The sequence below is a fragment of the Salminus brasiliensis genome, chromosome 4 (assembly GCF_030463535.1).
Source record: "Salminus brasiliensis chromosome 4, fSalBra1.hap2, whole genome shotgun sequence".
NCBI classification, from domain to species: domain Eukaryota; kingdom Metazoa; phylum Chordata; class Actinopteri; order Characiformes; family Bryconidae; genus Salminus; species Salminus brasiliensis.
Genome location: NC_132881.1, coordinates 38465045 through 38482723, shown reverse-complemented (window position 1 = coordinate 38482723; position 17679 = coordinate 38465045). Strand labels below are relative to the sequence as shown.

General features: G+C 41.8%; 1 protein-coding gene across 1 annotated transcript in view; it reads right to left on the bottom strand.

Moving 5' to 3' along the window:
* opn4a (opsin 4a (melanopsin)) overlaps positions 1 to 16286 on the bottom strand; it is a 36118-nt gene extending 19832 nt beyond the window's left edge. Inside the window, exon 1 of the mRNA XM_072677046.1 lies at positions 16015 to 16286. Coding sequence (XP_072533147.1) covers positions 16015 to 16140 — 126 coding nt within the window. The 5' untranslated portion in view covers positions 16141 to 16286. The remainder of the gene's footprint in view (positions 1 to 16014) is intronic.
* Between the last annotated feature and the right edge of the window lie 1393 nt (positions 16287 to 17679).

Here is a 17679-nt window from a genome sequence, read left to right as displayed (position 1 = left end):
TTTAACCCACTGCCCCCCCCCTGGACTTCAGAAGAAACAACGAATGAGCAGGTGTCCCAATACTTTAGCGTAGTTTGGATTATGCAACCTGCTGATGAACAGTGTACTGGCAACCTGTGTTCAAATAACATGCATGGGCAATGTAACTTTAAACATTTACCCTTTGTCCTTTACTGATGGGTCTTTAAAAACATGTGTATTATTAGATTTGTGTGTAAACTGAACAAGGTGAGAATGTTAAGTGGCTGGCTAGTCAAGCCACACTCACAAGCTGAGCTGACGTGACTAGGGCATGTCAAAGGAGCGTGTTACGAAGTCTGAGATCAGACATGGTCAGATTTAATGTGACAGAAACTTCACTTGCAGGAGTGTGTGCTGAAGCTGATAGACGGTAGGTGGTGTGCTGAGCATTTGCTACATTGCATTAGGGACTCTGATAGAGAGAAAGTTCTCTTAATTAAATATCTGATAAACAACAAACAACCACAGTAAAGCTGATGATTTTCACAGAATAGAATTCCTCCAGAAGTTGAAATCCAGGAGAGACATTCCTGAAGCCTCATGAAAGACCAACACTTCATTAACGTCTGCTGGATATACACTCCAGGTGAACATCAGCATATGAAGTAAGGTTACCTTATCTCTCTTAGCTGGCATACAAGACTACAATCTGTGTGTAGTATGATTATTAAAGGGGTATTCTGGCCTAAAACTCTCTCAATGTTATTTGTCATTTTCGGGTTTGGCCCATGCCATCAGCATATGATTATATGGAAGGAGGTTGTAAGAGAGGGGGGAGAACTCAGATAACTTTGTGGTAGAACTGCTTTGTGGTAGAAGGCCAGACTCCCTCTCTGATAAGTGGAGCAAAGAATGAGAGATATTGCAAAAAAAAAAGGAGTCTTCTCTAGCTCTAAGAACTGAGCAATGAGCATCCATTACACAAACGCATCAAACAACCTCAAGAAATCTCTCCATAGTGTCAAAGAAAACCTAACTACTAGGTAATGATTACAGGCAGTGTTCACAATGAACACTGGGGCACCCCAGGGCAGTGTACTGAGTCCTCTGATGTTCACCCTGCTGACTCATGACTGTGTTGCGAAACACAGTTCTAACAGCATCATAAAGTTCGCAGATGATACAACTGTGCTGGGTCTCATCAGCAAAGGCGACGAGTCAGCATCCAGAGAGGAGGTGCAGCAGCTGACAGACTGGTGTACAGTCAACAACCTTCACTGGAATGTAGAGAAGACCAAGGAAATGGTTGTTGACTTCAGGAAAACAAGACAAGACCACTCTCCGCTCAACATCAACGGCTCCTCTGTGGAGATCGTTAAGAGCACCAAGTTCCTTGGTGTCCACCTAGCAGAGAACCTCACCTGGTCCCTGAACACCAGCTCTACAGCCAAGAAAGCCCAGCAGCGTCTCTACTTCCTCCGGAAGTTGAGAAAGGCCCGTCTCCCTCCACCCATCCTCACCCTCTTCTATAGAGGGACCATAGAGAGCATCCTAAGCAGCTGCATCACTGCCTGGTTTGGGACCTGCACAGCCTCTGACCGCAAGACCCTCCAACGCATTGTGAGGACAGCTGAGAGGATCATCGGAGTCTCTCTCCCCTCTGTCATAGACATTTACACTGCCCGCTGCATCCCCAAAGCAATCAGCATTGTGGATGACTCCACCCACCCTTCACACAGACTGTTCTCCCTCCTGCCATCAGGAAGAAGGTACCGCAGCATCCGGCCCAACACGACCAGACTCTGCAACAGCTTCTTCCCCCAAGCCATCAGACTCCTCAACACAACTCAACCCAACTTCTGAACTGATGTCTTTTCTGCTACATGCACTCTCTCTCTCTCTCTCTCTCTCTCTCTCTCTCTCTCTCTCCAACCATTTACCCCAGATAACATGGGTAGCATTTTTTAGCACAAGCATTTGCACTAATAACTTTACTACCTCACTGCATAATTTGCACACTACCGCCAATTATTTATTACTCTCTGTCTGTACTGTGTTGTGTTGTCTGTCCGCACTTGTTTGTGTTGCACTTGTGTTTTGTATGCACTGTCTATGTTGCACCATGGTCCTGGAGGAACGTTATTTCATTTCACTGTGTACTCTGTATGTAGTTGAAATGACAATAAACCCACTTGACTTGACTTGACTTGACTTGAGGCTGCTCATTCAGGTTCCCTTTAGAAGCATTAGCCATGGCTTTCTTGAGTCAACTACTGGAACAAAAATCCTTATTAACCCCCCTGCCCTCATATATCTTCCCAAAAAGTGCTTGTGGATTTTAAAAATCTCCTCCCACCTTCAATGTACATCATTAGCAAAAGCTTTCCCCAGACATAAACCGTGAAAATCTCACATTTAAGAGAGAGAACACTGCTGTAGAAGGTGAGTTGACATATTTACAAGAAACATAATAAATAGTGATGGTTATACTTTTGATTTTGGCAGAAGAGCCTCTTTAAGAATTCAGAACATGCTTCACTAGAATGTAATCATCTCATATTCACACTGTGAAAACATTGTTAACTCAAAGGGCTTTTTCTTTTTGAATAACACTGTAGGATGGGCCAGTATGTACTCTGAAGACACACTACTGTGCAAAAGGTATTTATTTTTGAAGTTTGTTAAAAGCCTGAAACACTTTGTACCCTTTCATATTCAGAGCTAATTAAAACTGATGTACGCAAATGTAGTTCATTTGCACTCAGGCGAAAGCGTGCTTTTTGGGTCTTATGAATTGTAGAGTTATATGGAAACCCCTGCAGTTGTGTCTTGCTGCGGTAAAAGTCTAATTCTGAGACCTTTTACTTGACGCTGCTCTGTCTTCAGGCGATAGTTTCCTGTTGTGTTGCGTGAGAGAAGCTGTGGGAAAGCACAAATCAGCACAGAAGACTGCACTGAAACTATGAGGCGATGGCAGAAAAATGCTCTTAGGCACAACTATACACTGCCTTTACCGGTTTTCTGAAGCAAACACAGCATCCTAAAGAGTAAACATGGCATTATACACTTCATATTGGATAATTCCTTCAAGATGCTTGAAATTAGTCTCCTTCAAAACACAAATTGTAAAAGCTTCATGTATGGGTGGAGTTATGTGTTTCAGTCCTAAAAAGTCCTGAAACATACTTGATATCATTGCTGTGAAGATTTGATTGCATTCAGAGACAAGATCATTAGTGAGGTCAGGATGTTGGATGAGCCCTATCCCGTCTTATCCCCAACTCTTCCCAAAAGTATTGGATGGAGGACCATCATGCCATAGAACACAGTTCCACAATGCTGGGGGACTTTATACCCATCTAGCCCATCCCTGGCGTTAGGCATAGGGCCAATAGGTTCATGTTTATCTGCTCCAGAGAATCTTATTCTATTGGCAGTACTTCTCTACAGTGACCAGACACTGGTCTGTGTGCATTTGCACATGTGTGTCACCAATGGGTGCAACTTAAAGTAGCTGAATGCAAAAGCTGTTATTTGAATGCAAAAATGCTCATAATGCTGCTTTAAGACATCCAACCAAATTATTACTAAAACTGTACAAACTATGAGAATTTGTCTATGTGAGTACCCAACCATTTACTAAAGTACTGTTTCTCTGTACATCAACTGCTGGATCTTACTAAGCCTATAGATGCCAGCTCAACTGCCCATTCCCAACTGCCCATGCCCAATCGACATGTACCTACAGCTCCCTGCATTAGAGCAGGCACTGGTGCCGGCACCAAACCCGCGATTGCCTTGAATCCCATCAACCAACACTCTCTATCTGACAGCAATGTGAGGAGACAGTTTGTGTGAGTGTCTAGGTCAAACAGGCCTGGGAAATTACAAAGTAAGGGTAAGATTAGCATGGCTTTCTCACACAGTTATGCAACCAACGAGATGTGAGAACATTGTCCCCTTTTTAGAATAGCTCCGGCACTAGCAGTTAGCATCCACATAGCAGAGCCAAACCCCTAAAAACCAAAGTTCACATTCACTCTAAGCACTCAAGGCTCTTTTTCTGCTGTCAAAACATTTATACAACCACCTGATAGCCCCAACTGCTCACTTTTATTTTTACAGAAGTTATTACAGAATATATCAGTAATCATCATCAGCTGTTTCTCCTTGTCTGTATCTGGGGTCAAATGAGGCCACAAAGACGTGATGAGATTGACTGAGATTAAAACTAATCTAATGCAACAGACACTGGATTGGTTTCACTTCTTCACCTCAGTGTGACAGCAGCTGCTCTTAATTATCTTTTGGTAAGATTAACGAAAGGTGTTTCAGCAGTGGTTAACAGCTTATGAGCACTGGGTACTGGGATCTGTACGTAGGAAAACGCCTCACAGCCTGGCACCACATCAGTGCGTTACTGGATTTACATATACTGACGCATTCGACCCATTCAGAAGCTTCCTTCGTCCTTCTTAAAGACCATTCTCATACTTAAAGCTTCATCATGTGGCTGTTCCACGGTTTCAGCTTCAGTGCGTTGACCTCGGGGGAAGTAGAACGCAGACAGAGCAATATTGTCACTGGGCAAAGTTTACCACAAAATTAAACAGTTTAAAAATGTGCCTTGGAAATGATGATGGAAACTCTTGACTGAACTGACTTTCTTCTCTCTAATGCTCAGCACTGTATCACGCTTCAAATCTCTATTTGGGTCACTTGCTGTGCATCACTATTTACACAAATATATGTGGATAAAAGTATTGGGACACCCTCATTCATTGTTTCTTCTAAAATCCTGTATCCTGTATCCTGCTTTTGTTGAAGTAACGGTATCTGCTGTCCAGAGAAGACTTTCTACTAGATTTCAGAACACTGCTGTGAGGACTTGATTGCAGTGTTCGTGAGGTCAGGAATTTCAGTGATCACCAGCCCACCCCACCTCATCCCTAACCTATCCCAAATGTACTGCCCCACCGTTCCAGAGAACACAGTTCCACTGCTCCACAGCTCAATGCTGGGGGCTTTATTCCCCTCTAGTCCATGACTGGCATTAGCCGTGGTGCCCGTAAGTTCATGTTTATCTGCTCCAGAGGGTTCTATTCTATTGGCAGTACTTTTCTACAAGAACAAGGGCAAACTGTGTGTGTGTGTGTGTGTGTGTGTGTGTGTGTGTGTGTGTGTGTGTGTGTGTGTGTGCATTTGCACATCTGTGCCAGGAATGTGTGATAAGTACCTGAACGCATTTATTAGAAGGGGTGTCTACAAACATTTGGATGCATAGTGTATGGACAAGGATGGATCACTGACTAGACCAGTGGGAGCAGTGACCAGGGATCTCTGACTCTGGCCAAGCAGTCCATGTAGGCTCAAAGACTCACTGCGGGTATAAAAATAGATGATCTACTAACCTGTGAATACACCCAAGGGACTGACTAAATGAAGAAATGTTGTCTGTCCCTTAGTTGGATGTTGATTATTGTTGTTGCCATTGCAGTGGGACATATGTCAGATGATTAAGTGTGATAACAGTGCTAGATTCTTTAGGCACCCCGAGTCAGATTTGTTCATTTTGTGGATAGTCAGAAGCAGTTTGGTGGTCACATTCACTACAGATAACATATTCCTGCATATTTTGAAGTGTAACCAATGTCAATTGTTGTTTATCTGCTTATTTGAACATACTGGAAAATAATTAACCATAGATTTAGCATTAATTATTGTTAAATTAATCAAATAAATACAGGTTGTGCTCACAAATTTGCAGAAAAATAATATATTTAAGTTTAGGTTTATTGTAGAAGATCTGTTCACATTTGTTCACACCTCTTTGCAATATGAACAAACCTGAAACGGCACACAGGAGCAAACTGATACGCCAACTTCTTTGTTCCAGCACTGACTGTTGTCACAGACGTTTTACTCTTATCCACTGTTGTTTTGCCGCGCTGCCGGTGGTGCTGGTTGATGATAACAGCACTAAGCGTGTGCGTACAGGCAAAAAGACATTCATGACGCATTCTGTCAAATCGGATGAGCATCCGATCATAAGTGGCCAGCACAAAGTACAGGTGTGAACAGGATACAATGAGCTTCAAGGATGTTGGGACCACATTCAGAGCTGGTCAGAGACACATATGGCCACATTATTCTTGTGAACGCCAAAACATCTTGATGATTTGACATCGGTTTCACATTAAGGCACAAATCTGATTTAAGCCATTTCAGCCCGGTAATGTGAACGTAGATTTATTTTCTCTTAATTTACATATAATTTAATGATGATTGTCCAGTATTAGATATATTATTTCAGTATTTGTTGGAAGGCCCCTCAGACAGCTATGCCTAGGTGCCCTGCACGACTACAATTTCTCCTTCAATATGAGATTGACAGTTTCGTTTCTGGTGCAGCTGTGGTTGCTCCAATCTCACTTCAGATCTGAAAAAAAATCCACAGGTGTTTGTGTCCATCCTTCCACTGTGAGAAGACAGCTCAACACTGCGGGACAGAAAGGACGTGGAGCTATTCAAGATGAAAAGGAAACAAACAAAACAGCAACATTTAGTAATCAAATGTCTGAAGCTGCTGCAGTTTCAGAACAGCTGACTGATCAGCCCAGAGTCCGGACTCCAACATCAGTGAATGTGTTTGGACTTACTTAAATGGTGAAAAGCTGACTGAACATTTGAAGTGTGGAAAAATCTCCCTGCAGACTTCTGCAGAAAAACAGAGTCTCTTGATAAGAATGAACGCTGTGATATTACAATATTCTAATAATATTGTTTCTGTATTTGTTGGACAGCCGCTCAGATGGCTAGCAAGACTACAGTCTCTGTCTGAATGTGTAACAGACAGCCATCTCTAAAATTCATATTTGCTCCATTTTATATATTTGTTTATTTATTTGTTTGTTTGTTTGTGTTTATCCTCTGATTAAAGCGTGGGCTTTAATATGCAGTTTGCATACAGCATACTTGCTCCCAAAACATTTTCATCGTGTTGGCACTGTTTTTACCTCACAGTTGAAAAGGGTTTATGGTAACAGTGCAACAACACACTCAAAGGTGTTGGGACATTTACACATTACACTTACAGAATTTTATTACACCCCTTTCTAAATCCATTGGCATCCATATGGAGTTGGCCCCCTTTTGTAGCTCTAACAGCAGGTTTGGAGCTCTGCAGTTATTGAGTCAGCAGAGCGTTGGAGACTTTTCTGTACTTTGCTCTGAGCTCAGCACTCTGTGATCCTGGTCTGTGACTTGGTACGTGGTCACTTTGTGGCTGAGTTGCTGTGGTTCCTAAACTCTTCCAATTTTCAATAATACCCCTCACACTTAAAAGTGAAATATCTAGGAGGAGAGAAATTTCACCAAGTGAAATTTGTGGTATTTAGTGGCATCCTATTCAGTGCCACGGTGGAATTCACTGAAATCTTTAGAGCAACCTATTCTTTCCCAATACAGTGTGCCAGTGTGTCCTAATTCAGTGTGTCTCAATACAGTATGTTTTTTTATTTGTATTCTATTTTCAGTCATTTTCTTTTTCAATTTCTGACAATTTACCCAAAATTTGTCAATAAGTTATATTATTATTATGTTATAAATTATATTTTTCTGGGCATATTTCTGAGCACATTAGATAGATAAACTGTTCCACTTATCTATAAAAGAGGGGAAAGCTCCTAACAAATGTGCAAGAACCTGGTAGACCACTAAACCAACCACCCCCTCCTCCCCCTCAGATAAATAGTACTTAACCCCAAGTCCAAGGCCTATTACACACTATATATTATCAGTAACTGCAGGGACAAACTGGTGGGTCTGTTCTTTGGAAACAGGCGTTTGTAATAACACTTTCGGCCTGCCAGGGTTGAAGCTCACTCAAGATCTAGAGGCATCTCTGTCCATCCAAAATAACTCAACATTGTAGGTCTGGAAGGATGTATATAATAAAGATAAAGGGTGGATTTGCTAAACCCTGAAACAGCTAATATTATACTTTGTTGAGGCCTCTGTGTAATTCTCTGTTAAATATATGAAGTCCTGGTGCTGAAAACAGAGGAACTGGCTGTTTTGACAGGAAATGAAGGGTGGTCTTTGGCGTCTGCACTGTACTATGTGTGAAGAAGCTCACATTGTTGATTTAATCCAAAAGCTGGCTTTCCAAAAACTAGAATGAGTGATTGTTAAGGACTTGGCTGCTTCAGCTGTGGAACAATCCTGTGTTGTTATTTTCACTCTTCATACAAAACCGGCAGCGTTTCTGCTGGCAAAGCCGAATTCCAATTCACATCTTCTGTTTTGCCTGATAGTACTGTAGGTCCTGAATGAAGTGCATGACCCTAATTCCTCAGGTAATTAACAATCAAGCATGTGAAACTAAATCCATCTGTTCTGCCTCAGCCAGGGCAATCTGTGGCAAGCCGTAGTTTTTGTTGTCTTTTACTGTGGATGTATTGTATTGTTTATCTGTGGAAACATTTGTCTAATCCTCTAGAGCTCTGTGTTCTGACTTCAGCGAGCATACAGAGATTAAAATAACCCGTCCTCATTATCTTAATGGTATTAGAAATGAATACGTCTAATACTCCAACTCTGAGATGGCACCTTGGGTTAAGAACATGTAAAAACAGGTGGAAGCTGCTTCTGGTCATCTCTTTAAATTCCTATAGCAAGCTCATCAACTTTTGTAGAGGCCTATGTGCTTTTGGTGGTAAACAATTATGCCATGTGAGCATGCTGTCAGACTACTGTGCAAGAAATGAAGGGAAGACAGATAGGCTGTGCAGACCATCGGCATTATATGGTAAAAAAATGAGAGAGAGACTGAGCAGATAGCAACCCGACACAGAGAAATTATCCTTCCACTGTGAGTAGTAATGAACCAATTTGGCCCATTTAGTTTTCCTATTTTTTAAGAAAGTCTCGCCTACCAATCCAGATTTTGTCCGATTTTAATGGATAGCATACACTATCATATTTATATAAACTTTTCTTTCATGTAAATGCTCACATAAATATTAAAAAACTTTTTTTTTACATAAACTTCTCTGAATAAAGTGAAAAATTAGTGAAATGCAGGATAATCTTGTGTGCCGTGACATGAGATTAAACAATTCTGGTAACACAAAATGTTTGAGAAGAATTGCTGGTTTTGTGTGGTGTATGTTGAGCCCAGTAATGTATCCACATTTCCAGAGGTGTCAAGTAACTCAGTACAAATACTTCCTTACCTTACTTAAGTAGAAATTCTGGTTATCTATACTTTACTGGAGTAATTATTTTTCAGACATCTTTTTACTTCTGCTCCTTACATTTAAACCCAATTGTTTTTACTTTCTACTCTTTCCATTTATAAAATAGCCTCATTACTCCTATTTCATTTCGGTTTGTTTTCATTTGGTTTGTCATCATTCAAAAAACCAAAAAAAAAAAACCCTGTCCAGATAAATCACGTCATCCAGAAAGTGTGACATAGCAGACATATGTAGCCTAGTATGAAGATGTCTGTGGCAGAGAACTCAAGAGAACTCAAGTGAAATGTCCCAACTAGGCTTCCAATAAAGCTTACCGATCACATGCCTCTGAAGTTTGATTTTCTGCATCATTACAATACATTATTACATCATAGACAACTACTATCATATTTTCCCCTTCATAGCACACATGTTGATGCTCAGTAGTACACAAAGATGCTCCTTTATATATTTTTTAGATTTTATAGTTATTTGATATTACTAAAATGCATCCCAAAATGTTTCAAGAACAACATTTTAATAATATATTATTGTCATTATGGCTTTTAGAAAAAAAGATTGGGGGGGGGGGGGGGGTAGTGCACTATAGGCCCCTGTGGCGTGGCCTAAGCTTTACTTTTACTTTTATACTAGTAGTGATAAGTAGTGATATCAGTACTTTTACACTTTTACTTGAGTAAAAAGCTTAAGTTGATATTTCTATTAAAGTCTTTTTAAACCCTAGTATCTCCACTTTTACCTCAGTAATGAATGTTAATACTTTTGACACCTTTGCAAGTTTCTAAAACCTCACTGATCATCCAGTGGCTTTGGTCTTTTCATTGCTAAAGAAAAAAAGATCTTCAGATGCTGCTGGCTTGTGGCTGACTCTGCACTTTTTCAACATCAGATTGGGCACATTCAGCAGGTTGATGGCGTTTTTGTGTGTCTTACTATCTTTGCTTGAAACTACTATGGAGTTGTTTCTTCACTGCTTACTTGCTGTAAAGAACATCCACGCTATGCCGCTGTCCTGTGACATGAACTATCGTGCAGCACGAGTGTACATTTGACCGGCACAGAATTGGATATTTGAGACTATTTGGGAGATCATCACACTTGGCTGATCAAGCAAAAAACAACGGCAGATTCCAGTCAATGGTCAATTATATCTACATCTTCTGTGAGCAGATGACTTTACAAATCAAACTGCTAAAGCTGCTGGCGAACAGTGACCACCCTAGAGTCCAGACTTCAAAATGAATGAACGTTTGAATTTGCACAAAATGCTTCAACTTCTGAGTAAACTTGGGAAGAAGGTGTTTCCTTTATGGCTTTGCTCAAAGAACCTACATGAAGTACCTTTATTTTTAAGAGCGTATTAATATAAACCTTGTGTCTCTTACTTTTCTTTGGTTTCATCCGCCACAAGGCTGTTTCTTCCACAATGTTTATCATATACAGTAAAACTTCACACACATATTTTTGTATTCATTGTATTTACTGTCTTATGTTTTGTCTATTGTCCTTGCTCTACTGTATGTCCTACCTGTTCTGCACTGTTGTACTGTACAAGCCTGTAATATAAGCCTGCCAATAAAACTGAATTGAATTGAACTTAACTCAACTGAGTTCAAGACAGTTTGCCGTTTTCACTGCTCGAATGCACCTACCAGTTGAATCAGGTATGCATGAGTCTTCCACAACTGTGGACAACTAAGTTTCCCACAATGCTCTACAACGTGATACAAATCTTGACATACTTGCCCTGTAATATCTAAGAAGGTTGTGGTCCTTTTTCATGGAATTAACAACCCCTTCCAGATATATTCCAGAAATATTTGCATAAAACAACAAAAAATGATTATTTAGCTCAAAACAGTAAAGGAAAATCAGTCTATGATGGCATCATCTTTAGAGCAATCAGATACTTTCCACTGTTCTGTTCTAACTGTGTCAGCTAGCAGTTGCGTCTTCTTTCACGCTCAGTGCATTCAAATGCGGCCCGAATATGAAGCTGAAGACGCAACTCAAGGCTACATTTAATCTTATGTAACTGAGCATCAGGGAGTCAGCAGATAAGAAGTGACCTATGGGTCATTAGGCAAATTTATTTAAGCCCACAGATACCTCAGGCCTTTTCCATTCTCGAGAGCTGCCATCTCCTCCTGCTGTCACTGGAACTGCGTAACACACAGAGGTCACGGAGATTAGTCACTGTAGAGCTCGGTTTACTTACGCAGGAATTACGACAGATTAAAGTACTTTAATCTCAGGCCAGTCTGCTTTTATTAAAGAAAAAAAGATCATCCAAAATCCCATGGAATTTGAGATGCTGCTCCGAGCCTCAGGAGAATAACCAAACCCGAACCAAACGCGCATCTGAGCTGAACCGCCATTGACGTTCTGATGATCTACAGATGTCCGACCACAATAAGCAATGTAATTAGTGTATGACCACAGATTTCACATTTCAGTTGTCGCTGTATTGAGTGCAGCATGCGTCTCCTGCTGTGTATAATTTCCCTATAGAGCTCACGCTCAGACGCCTATAACACCATAAGGAAATCACATTACACAGGGCAGTGGTGGCCTTCTGTATCATTTTACATTCCTTTTGTTTTTAGAAACTTCACAAATGCCCAGGAAACACTGAGAGGAGGGATGCAAATGATGGATGTGTGTGAGTAACATCCATGATCTCAGAAATCACAAACGCACTACAGTCCAAAAACAGTGCAGCTAGAGAGTTTCTATGAGAAGCTGGAGTCCACTGCTGCCTGCTGTGCTGAGATAACAACATGACTGAAATACTGAGAGAGGGGGCGTAAGAGAGACAGACAGACTACGAGGGGAAGGACACTACAGGTAGGCACAGAATAGGGGAGAGAGAAAGCAAGAGAGAGTTGGGAAAAAGTAAGAGAGAGAGACAGACAGACAGACTGAGGAGGAGGACAGGGAAAGAGGCACAGAATAGGAGAGAGAAAGAGAGAGAGAGAGAGAGAGAGAGAGAGCGAGGGAGAGAGAGAGAGAGAGAGAGAGAGAGAGAGAGAGAGAGAGAGAGAGAGAAAGAGAGAGAAAATAGTAAGAGAGAGACAGACTGACAGACTAAAAGGGGGGAACAGAATAGGCAGGCATCGAATGTGAGAGAGAATAAGACAGTGAGGGAAAGAGAGAGAGAGAGAGAGTCCCCAGTGTTCTTATTCCCAAAGCCCATGTGCTTCCTCAGAGACATGTAAGCCAGACAACCACATCTTTTCTCGGAACATCTCAACTCATCAGATAACAGACGTCCACGCTGGCTGACATCGCGCTGTGTGAGGAACAGAGGCCAGATCTTCATGGTAAAGTCTGTTCACTCTGTGGCCAGCCTCGCACGGCCCTCAGGCAGTTATTGCCACTTAAGACCAGACTCCTCTTAAGAAAGAAAGATACACAGATGCAGGGCCGGCCCAAGCCTTTATGGGGCCCTAAGCAGATTTTTATTTGGGGCCTCCCATACCACCACCTCCGCACCAGAGGCTTTATCATTTTCATAAAGAAAAAGACCACCCAAGCGGCGCGTATCTGCATTTGCGCAACAGTGCCTGTAACCAACAGCAGGAATTGATGAACCTAGTAATGGTGTGCCTACTATGAAAAAACTTTTTTTAATATATATTTTTTATCATGACATAATTCGAATAGCAGTGTGCCGGGCCCGGAGTAGCAACGATAGAGGCGGTATTCTCCTTATTACAGGTCAGTGGAGCACTGTTTCTTAAGGTAAAAATGCTGCATAACGTTGCTTAAAGTTGTGGGTGGGTAGATGGCAGTCTCCACCCTCATAACTCCAAATGTGATGTTGGCCAGCACAGGCATCTGTTGGATGGTGTGGCAGAGCTGAGGACCCAGCGCTTTCCTCAGAGCGTATCTGCTGCCTGACCATGCTGCATTGCTGGCTTTACATGTATGAGAGGAGAGTCTTTACCCTCCTAGTGGCAGGAGCACTGATAGTGCTAGGGGCAGCTACACATGGGTGGGTTAATTGCCAGAACCAAATTAGGAGAAAAAAGAAAAGAAGTTGTTGCTGGTGCAGACTTAGCTAGCAGAACTTACTTAGTTTGCTAGCTAGCAAGATAACTGTTAATGTTGCTCCACAAATAAGTATGCATAATACGCTTAGAATCATAACACGCTTTTATGTACCTAAATATGATGAGTGTCAGATAATGAGCAACAGCAGCTTAGAGCTTGGGGCTGTAATTATTACTGGTGTTTCGGTTGTATTGGGAGGGAATGTGGATGTTGAATGTGTCTTGAAGAGACGGATGTGTTTACACTGCTATAACATAGTTCTTGCATCTCAGACCACCTCCCGGAGTGGTTTGAGTGATTGGATTTGTATCTTAAATGTCTTAAATGTGTTTTGGGTGCGTTTACAGCTGCATTTATATGTGGCTCAGCTAGATCCTGATATAATCCTGATACTCAAGGCAGACCAGGTGTAAACAGGGTCAAACTGACCAGTACCAGTCAGGGCTGATCAGATCAAGTCTGAAACCCGCAGGTACGAGTCATTTAGGTTTCACCTTCATGCCCTTATAGACTTATATAATATAGTGTAATATAGTGTCTATAGTGTTCTGGGTAGAGGGAGGACTATCCTTCTCACTCAGAAGGGCCAGATATCCTGTCTTGAGCTTCTGGCCAAGTATGGCTGTGGCAGCTTAATTTTGTACAGTGTAACATAATCATTAAATCAAATGTCTCTGAAAACCTCATGCATCCAAAATGAAAATAGAAAAGAAAGGAATACTATATATATATGTTATAAATATAAGTTTATATAATTCAAATTATATAAGAAGGAAAACTGTAATGTTCTAAATGTAGTGAGATTTTGTTCGGAGTCATTTTGAACTGTATTGGTCACCTCGCCATGAAACCTTCGTACAAATGGAATGAATAAAAACCCAACTAAACAGTTAACACTGACAATGTAGACATATAGAAACCCATCTGAATAGAAATGAACCATGTGGTTGAATGCAATCTAATCCTTCCTATGTGAAAACTTCAGCTTTTCTCAATAAGCTAGTCAGAGCTCATTTTATTTTCCTGTAAATGTAAGACCTCGCCCATGTCTGCAGCCTCAACCCTGAGTACCCCCTGGCACAGACTCACACTGCAAACAGATGCAACAGTACTCGTAAAGCTGAGAACACCCTGAACTGGGAAGTGTTAATATTTCATTATGAGGTATCAGTGGAGGCCCTGAAGACATGTGGACACACACTCAGCCCATCACTCAAACTCAATACCATTTTAAAGAAGCATTTTCTAAAGCTTAGTCCATTGATACAGAGTCTATAAGCTGCTATAATTAAACTCGTTAATATCTTTATACATGTTTAAAAAGCAGCAGCATTGAAAAACAGATTTCCTCACAGTTCAAACAGAAAATCAAACAGTTTACTGCAGTGTATCAATATTACTAACGTGTCAAAATGAGCCATTCACTGTATTCAGACCATACAACCCATTCAAGCTAACTAAGTTCCAAAAACAGCCCGTTTGAGCCGTTTAACTGTTGTTGGATTGTCACAGATCCCAATGCATTTACATGCCCACTTATTTAGCTCACAGCAGCTTGGCCACGTCCATTAACACTGACGTTATAAAGAGTGTTTCAGACTGAACTGCCTTTTGAATGAGGCTAAATACAATACAGCCGATCAGACAGTCAATTCTAAGAGAGGTTGCATAATGGTCATACTATAAACCATGACTAATGCTGGTGCATAAAACCACAGAAACATCAAAAGCGGATCTCAGAGGGATTCAATTTCAACATATATAATATGTGTTCAACAATAATGTGCACATATGGGCCCTTAAAGCAAAGCTTTAAGTGATATTTGCTGAACTCCTGACTGTAAGTCACAGCTTTCTTTAGGACATTCAGCACATCATCACTGTTAACAGGATAAGAACACTGAAGAGAAGGTTTGTAGAAGAAGAAGGTTTTTGTTAAGAGGCTCCTCCACAGTTTACTAATTGAAGAACCCCCAAACGTTCCTCAAGGACCTTGTCCTATTAACAGTGTACTGTCCAAAAAGGCAGTTTCTGCTGAGGATCGACAGAAATGTTCCTTTATTTATCTCCTCAGTTCTTCATGTTCTTTTTCTGTGGAATGATGGTGCTCCTTCTAATACTTTTGGGATGAGTTGGGGAGTCTGGATGCGGTGGGGTGGGGTGGTGATCATCCAACATCCTGACCTCACTAATGCTTTTGTTGCTGCATGCAATCAAATCCTCACAGCAATGATACAGAATCTAGCGGAAAGCTTTTCTTGGACAGTAGAAACAGTTACTTCACCAAAGCAGGTTAACCTATTTTTTAATACCCTGGATTTCAGAAGAAACAATAAACGAGCAGGTGTCCCAATACTTTTGTCTATATAGCGTAAGTAATGCGCTATATTATAGAATTTAATGCAAACATCACTGAACACTTGTTTCTCATCGTATTGATACTACCAGTGGCTCTGAAACGTCACTCTAGTCTGTTCTTATTAATAAAGATTCCTGGAAAGTTCCTAGAAATGTTCTGCACTGGTGCATTCTTTAAAGAACCATGCTTTAAGGTTCCACAAGTGGAAAATTTGGCATCACTCTGAAGACCCCCTTTTGGTACCATCATTTACACCCAGAGAGAGAGAGAGAGAGAGAGAGAGAGAGAGAGAGAGAGAGAGAGCATCAAAAATCCAAGACATGAGGTTCCAATAAAGATGAACGCCTGGAGAACTGGAAGGCTGGAGGTGGAACTCACGGTAGCTGCAGACTGGATCTCCAGCTCTCTGTGATTCCTCGTGGTGAGAGTCTCCACGCGCGCGCAGCTTGGATCAGCGGTTGGACACGAGACCTTCATCACGGAGCGCAGCGCGCCGCTACTCATCCTCACTCTCTGTCACGGTCTTTCTCGCTCTCTCTGGCGCCGCGTGCAGCCTGTTTACAGTGGACTCTGAAACACACTGCGCGCTCCTTCTCCTTCTCCTTCTCCTTCTCCTTCTCCTTCTGCCTGCTGAGCTGATTGAGGGTGGAGAGGAGGTGCTGCGCTTTCATTACGGCACACTTATAACATTCACACACAGTCTCTCCCCGAAGGAGGATCCACGTTGACTATCTAAGCCCTGATTGGTCCTCTCCTGCTCTAGCTTCAGAGTGGCCACACCCTTCCATCATTAAACCCACCTGCTTGCTCACAGTCTTGTTAGGACTGCCTAGACAGAGTGTTTCAGGATGGTTTTGTACACTGTGGGGTCTGGCATGTTGGCTGTATTCACCATGTCCTTTGGACAAGACAAGACAAGGCATGTTCACCGTTTGTGGTGGACACAGGTGGAATTTAGCCGCTGCCTTTAACCCCCGTGCAGTAAACACATATGCATGCTAGGAAGCACACAGTGAACCATTTCTGCAGCGCCTGGAGAGCAGAGAGGGATAAGGGCCTTGCTGAAGGGCCCAACAGTGGCAGCTTATTAATAGATAATAGATGAATAGATACTTAGTTAGAGCCATTGATGCTCAGTTAGTTTATAAGATAGGTTTAGTATATACACTCACTGTCCAGTTTATTAGAAACACCTAACAAATGTCTACGTTGCAGCCACTGCTGACACAGATGTGCACACACGCAGCTTGTCTAGTCCCTGTAGAAAGTACTGTCAGTAGAATAGGACTCGCTGAAAAAGATATACATGAACCTATTGGCACCACCTAATGCCAGGTGTGGGCGAGAGGGGTATAAAGCCCCCCAGCATTGAGTTGTGGAGCTGTGGAACTGTGTTCTCTGGAATGATGGTGGTGCTCCATCCAATACTTTTGGAATGAGCTGGGAAGTTGGGGATGAGGTGGGGTGGTGATCTTCCAACATACTGACCTCACTAATACTCCTGTTGCTGAATACAATCAAATATTCACAGCAATGCTCCAAAATCTTGTAGAAAGCTACACATGGCCAGCAGAGACACTTACCCCAACAAAAGCAGGTTTTTAATACCCTTGATTTCAGAAGAAACAATGAACGAGCAGGTGTCCCAATACTTTTGTGCATATAGCATTCTTTGTTCATCTTAATGCAGCGTAGCCTCCTCTGAGAGTCCCGTGTGATGCCTTTTTCCTCACTGATGTTCATCTATTTTCATCTGTCAGTCGTCTTCTATGTCAATTATAATTTCATTACACCAGTTTGTGACCATAGCACCACTGCTGACCAGATACTATTTGGTTGGTGGACCACCAGCAGCAGCGTGGTTCTAGCAGACACAGTGGCACTACTGAAGATTTTACACACATCAGTGTCACTACAGGGTTGAGGTCCACCACCCAAAAATATGCAGCTCTGAGGTCAGAAACCAACCACTGATAAAGAGCAAGATGGACCACAATCTCACCAGCAAGATAGGGCTACAAGCTACAAGGTGAAGCTGGAATA